This window comes from Danio aesculapii, chromosome 1, assembly GCF_903798145.1.
Source record: "Danio aesculapii chromosome 1, fDanAes4.1, whole genome shotgun sequence".
Classification (NCBI taxonomy): Eukaryota; Metazoa; Chordata; class Actinopteri; order Cypriniformes; family Danionidae; genus Danio; species Danio aesculapii.
Window position 1 is genome coordinate 59,209,333 of NC_079435.1, and position 6,441 is coordinate 59,215,773.

A 6,441-nucleotide genomic window follows, 5' to 3' on the forward strand; every position below is an offset into this window, starting at 1 on the left:
AATTCTGGAAAACTTGCCACATTCACATTAAAAGCTAAACTGTCAGACCAACTTAGTGGAGTGTTTTGCATGTAAAAGCTGCATGTTCTTCAGAAAATGTCATGTCTTTTCATACATGTCGTCTGTGAAATGAAATGTTTATAGGCTTAGTTAAATAAAGAGGCTCAAGGTTGCCTGTGTACTGTAAGCGCTTCTACACTACAGTCATAATGGGCGTTTGACAGTGTTTGCCAGAGAGCATCTGTATCTCTCGCTTTCACTCTGCTATTTTCTGCCTCTTCCTGTATGTCTCAATCTGTAAATTGATTTCTCTGTAAATCATCTGCTTCAGACACAATATGATCCAAGATTACTTAGAAATGACCATAATATCTCCTCCGGCCTCAGATGCACAGGAAGACGAGAGCTTTCAGCAAAGTATGCATGGATAATTGCATTTCTCATGCTATCTACTGATTTCTAGAGGATGTACTGTATAAGATGATCAGCACTATTGTGAATAATCTGATTAATGCCAGGATTGTTTGAAGTTTGGACATTTTTTACTGGCAAAATATTCTTTGGACAGGTGAAACCAAAACTGAGTTGTTTGAAAAGAACACACCGTGCTTTATTTGGAGAAAAAGGTACAGCACACCATCATCAAAACATCATTCATTCATTCCCCTTACGGTTTAGTCCCTTTATTCCTCAGGGGTCGCCACAGCGGAATGAACCGCCAACTTATCTAGCATATGTTTTAACTGGCCCAGTTGGGACTCTTCTTCCAGTGACCTTCTTACCGTAAAGAGACAGTGCTAACCACTGAGCCACCGTGACATCCTCAAAACCCCATCCCATCATGGTTTGGGGCTGCTTTGCTGCCTCAGGGCCTGGACGGATTGCTGTTATTGACATATGAATTCCAAAGTTTATCAAGACATTTTGCAGGAAAACTTAAGACGATCTGACCACCAACTGAAGCTCAACAGAAAATGGGTGATGCAACAAGACAATGACCCAAAGCTTAGAATAAATCAGCAGAAGAATGATTTCAACAGAAGAAAATACGCCTTCTGGAGTGGCCCAGTCAGAGTCCTGAACTCAACCTGAACAAGATACTAATAATAATAATAATGCATTTTATTTAAGGCGCCTTTCATGACACTCAAGGTCACCGTACAGAGCAGCTAGAACAATCAGTTCAAATAAAAACACAATAAAATCAATAAAATACAATACAAACTTTTTTTAAAAATGCAGTCGGGTTAAAGAGTATAAGCTGGTCTAAACAGATGTGTTTTGAGTTTGGATTTAAATTGTGAAAGAGAGTCTAAATTACGGAGATCAGGAGGAAGTGAATTCCAAAGCTGAGGAGCAGAGTGGCTGAAGGATCTGTTCCCCATGGTGACAAGGCGGACAGAGGGAACAGTGAGGTGAATGGAAGAAGAAGACCTGAGTGTTCGAGAAGGTGTGGCGATATAAACAAGATCAGCAAGGTATGGAGGAGCGAGATTATGGATGGCTATAAAAGTGAGAAGAAGTATTTATAATTAATTCTAAAAGAGATGGGAAGCCAGTGAAGCTGCTGTAGAATGGGTGTGATGTGGCAGATAGAGGGGGTTTTTGTGATAATACGGGCTGCAGCGTTTTGCACCAGTTGTAATTTATGAAGAGTTTTTTTAGGGAGGCCAAACAGAAGGGAATTACAGTAATCTAAATGGGATGTGACTAAACTATGAACAAGAATGGCAGCTGAATGAGGTGTGAGGGAAGGACGTAAACGATTTATATTTCGAAGGTGGAAATAAGCAGATCGGGTGACATTATTAACATGTGCAGTGAATGAAAGGGTGCTGTCGAAGATGACCCCCAGACTCTTAACCTGAAGGGAGGGGGTAATGACAGAATCATCTGTGGGAATGGAAAAGCTATGTGATTTATTTAAAGTGGATTGTGTACCTTTAAGTAGAAGTTCAGTTTTATTGTCATTTAATTTTAGGAAGTTTGAGGTGAACCAGGATTTGATGTCTGCAAAGCAGTTAGTAAGGGATGAAGGTGGCATGACATCCAGAGAGTGATTCACACTAGACATCCCGTTAATATTGCTGAACTGAAACAGTTTAGTAACCAGGAATGGTTCAAAATCCCACCGTTGTGCAGGTCTAATCTGCAGCTACACTAGAGCTGTAAAGTTAGGTTTGACAGGGCCTGAGCCTGACAAGTACATTTTGATTGAGAGCTTTTTAAAAGCCCGAACCCGTTTACAGCCTGACATTATTCAAATGTGCACATGCACACAGCTTAGAATTTGGAACAAAGGAATAAAATAAGTCCTCTGCAACATTGTAACATCTCAGCACTCTAAATAGGCCTGTGTACATACACTTTGCCTTTAAAAAAGCCAACTCACCAATAAAAATAAGTCTTTCCTAAGTAAATTGTGATGAGTATTTGGCAATAACGAAATTAAGATAAAGGCTCTGCAGGATTTGTTTTGCCACTTTTCTTCACAATCTGGCCTCAAGGCGACGGTGAAGCTGAATATTAAAAGAATAATGCCAACATTAGCCTTCTGGTTGGATTAAGAACACATTGGGCCCTGGGGCTATAGCAAATAAAAAAAAAAAAAAAAATATATATATATATATATATATATATATATATATATATATATATATATATATATATATATATATGATTTATATTTGATTATTATATATTTTTTTCTATTTTATTAAAATAGGCCTGTGAGTAGGTTACAAAATTAGGTAACGACATATTAAGAACTTTAAAGTTCAAACAGGCTGCACAAATCATCAAAACAAAAAACACTTGCAATACTTCCTAAATTAGTGCTTTATAATAAATACTTTAAATAGAGGTTCACCTTTAAAAAGTTTCTTTAGAAAATTGGCTGACTATGAACCCCTATTGATGGGATTTCTTTAAAATTCATGCTTCTAATATCTAAAATATTGTGGGCTTCTGAGTTACAAAAGGCTAGCATCCTTATTTTATTTTGTTTATTTGCATCAGATATTCTGATTGTCTGATGAAATCCAGCACCAATATTTCATTCCTCCATATTATTACTGTTGTTTTCATAAAAGGGGTAAAGTAAACATTCATAAAAAAGTATTAGCTCAGTTAGACTTGCTGTAAAGCATAACCGAGTGTATTTACTTGAGATACATACTCTGCACTGATGGACACTTTGATAACTGCCTGTGTAGGCATTTGATTTGTCTCGTCTATATTGTGTGATGAAAGATCCTGCGGGTGGGTGCGCGCCTGTTTTTTGAGTCCAGCTATAACCATCGCTCGGCCGAGACAGAGCTTCAGTTATGAATCCATCCAGCATGACTCCGCCTATCCCAGCTTCTGTTACTACAAGTACAAGTTAATCAATGATGAAGACTGTTTGAATTTTATTTTTTGTTCTACGACGAGCTTGGTTAGCCTACCTTTGACTGGATGGTTCTCGTGGTAGTGCCGAAATAAGGGACTGTCCTGGGAAAATTGAGACATCTGCTCACTAAAACAGGGCTATTCAGTATTCAATATTCAGATTGGGCTACAGCCACTGTGAGCCCCAGTTTAGCACCGGCGTCACTGTTTGTGAACGGCAGCCAACCAAAAGGAAAACTTCACATTATTGCCAGGAGAAAGCACAACGCAAAGAGGCGTTTCCCGCGTCATAGCACAAATCAAGGGACCCCTTCTTTCGTGGGCCCTGGGGCTTCAGCCCTACCTAGCCCTAATGTTAATCCGGCCCTGATTGTAGATACTGTATGCACTTTTGATTAAATTAATATTTAGTTATAATTTGAAAATCCTTTACTCACCATATTAGGCTACGTGTTTTTGTCGAGGAACATTATTGAATCTACGGCTTTGAATGGCTTTAGCGTGGTCCTGCGCTCACTGAGGGTGAATCAAGCAGCACTGAACACCCTTTCACTACTGCTGCTGCTACTGCTGGCCATGATGCATACAGTAGTACTACTGATCTGGCTAATTTTGCAAGTTTTGAGTAGGATTGTTTGTTCATCTTCCACCAGCCAAGAACATCCATTTCATTTTCCTCATCATTTTCCCTGTCAGCTTGCTGTATATTTTCCCACTCTGCAAAATTTGCTCTTTTAGACTTCTCCGTCATCATTTGTTTCACCTTTACAGGGATGGGTTTTGATGAACGATTTGATTGCTTTCTCGTGCTAATCGAAACGCATCACATGACTGTTCATTCACTGCACAAGCTGAAGCGTAAGCCCGAGCCCGGCCCAACCACGTCTAAAATGATAGAAATTAAGCCCGAACTCACCCGAACCCGTCGGGTCCTGTCAGGTTCCTTCGGGTTCGGGCAAAGGTCTTCAGCTCTAATCTACACTACATGAAACGTTTGGTTGTGGTTATTGCTGCCAAAGGAGGGTCAACCAGTTATAAGACCCAAAGGTTGACGGTTTCTGTGACATGAAAACATATAATGTTTGTGTGGTATTAGTTTAATCGGGCTGTGTTTTTTCTATTGGTGTGACTTAGGAGAAGATCAGAAGACATTTTCTGTATGTAAACTAACCGGCCACTTTATTAGGTACACCTGTCCAACTGCTCGTTCAACGCATATTTCTAATCAGCTAATCACATGGCAGCAACTCAATGCATTTAGGCATGTAGACATGGTCAAGATGATCTGCTGCTGTTCAAACCGAGCATCAGAATGGGGAAGAAAGGGGATTTAAGTGACTTTGAATGTGGCATGGTTGCTGGTGCCAGACGGGCTGGTCTGAGTATTTCAGAAACTGCTGATCTACTGGGATTTTCACGCACAACCATCTCTAGTGTTTACAGAGAATGGTCTGAAAAGAGAAGATATCCAGTGAGTGGCAGTTCTGTGGGTGCAAATGCCTTGTTGATGTCAGAGGAGAATGGCCAGACTGGTTCCAGCTGATAGAAAGGCAACAGTAACTCAAATAACCACTCGTTTCAACCGAGGTCTGCAGGAGAGCATCTCTGTGTGTGTTTATGTGGTTGTGTGCATGCATGCATACGTGTGTGCGTCTGCGTGAGAGAGTGCATACATGCGTGCATTCATGTGTGAGTGTGTATTTGTGGTATGTGTGTGTGAGAGTAATAGGAATCCAGCCCTCCGGGTGTAGATTGGCCTTTACAGTGACCCGAGCGTCGCTTCAACGGTCAGGAAACATCTGAGCTTCAAAATCCTTCATCTTCAGATTCTGCTGTGAAGAGAAACCTTACATGCTCTCTTTCAGGTCAGGTGCTGGAGACAAACACTCACAATCAAAAACACCAGCACATCACACCGCATTCAAGAGCTGCTTTTACAGGGTCAGGAAATGCTAAACTACATTTCCTGAGTTGTTAACCGGAGCGTTTGACTTGCACATGGTAGAAAGCAAGCATTGCATGCATTTGTTTTAATTGTAGGTCTATTTTGGTCAGTATTTTCTTTTTCCTGCACAGGCTGTGAATAACAAGTAATAAAGTTGTAAATAACGTTCAGCGATCGTTTGGGAGCCGACCTGTAAGAATGATTTGCATGTGTGTGTTTTTTCTCAGAGTGACGGCAGCCATGAGCCGCACTCGGAAGTGAAAGTGAAGCCGGAGCGCACATCATAAAATGATCGTAACATATTTTACAGTTATGATTACCACAAGCATTTGATATGTTTTTTCTTTCATAGCAAACACAAAGTGTTGTGCATTAGAATAAATGTTCACTGTCTCAGTATAACAACCCTAGCCTATGTATAATGTTGAATATAATGCAGGAGGGAATCTGATAATGACAAATGTTTCATTTTACCAGTGAAAACAAATAGTCTGATAATGTCAATGACAATACGTCTCAAACATATTAATTCAACTTTATACTTATGAATAGTTGTATTCTAATGTCATCACTTTACTGTGAATTAACAACCAGGACATATTGAAAGTCTGTTCAAGTCCACCATAATGACGTTACAAAATTTAGCATTTTAACCAACACATAGGCCTAATATTATTAGTGTTGTTTTACCATACGTTTGAGAATTAACAATAATAATAGCTTACTAATATTAACCTTTATTTTACATCTAAACAACCGTGAGAAAATCATGATCTTGATTTAAGCAAAAAAAAATTAAAAATCGTGATTCACATTTTAAATAATAAAATATTATTATTAATATTACAACTCTTTATTATATTGCAATTACAACACTCAATGAAAAATAATGATAAAATAAATATAATATAATATAATATAATCAATACAATATAATATAGTACAATATAATATAACATAACATAACATAACATAACATAGTATAATATAATACAATACAATATAATATAATATAATATAATATAATATAATACAATACGATATAATATAGTATAGTATAGTATAGTATAGTATAGTATAATATAATATAATATAATATGATATGA

The 6,441-nt window shown here is 38.3% G+C and overlaps 1 protein-coding gene across 1 annotated transcript in view; it reads right to left on the minus strand.

Annotated features, from left to right (window-relative positions):
• Positions 1-256: 256 nt before the first annotated feature.
• LOC130221411 (glypican-6-like) overlaps positions 257-6,441 on the minus strand; it is a 102,678-nt gene continuing 96,493 nt past the window's right edge. The window contains exons 3-4 of the mRNA XM_056453897.1: positions 3,179-3,369; positions 257-325 (exon numbers count right to left, since the gene is read on the minus strand). Coding sequence (XP_056309872.1) covers positions 257-325; positions 3,179-3,369 — 260 coding nt within the window. The remainder of the gene's footprint in view (positions 326-3,178; positions 3,370-6,441) is intronic.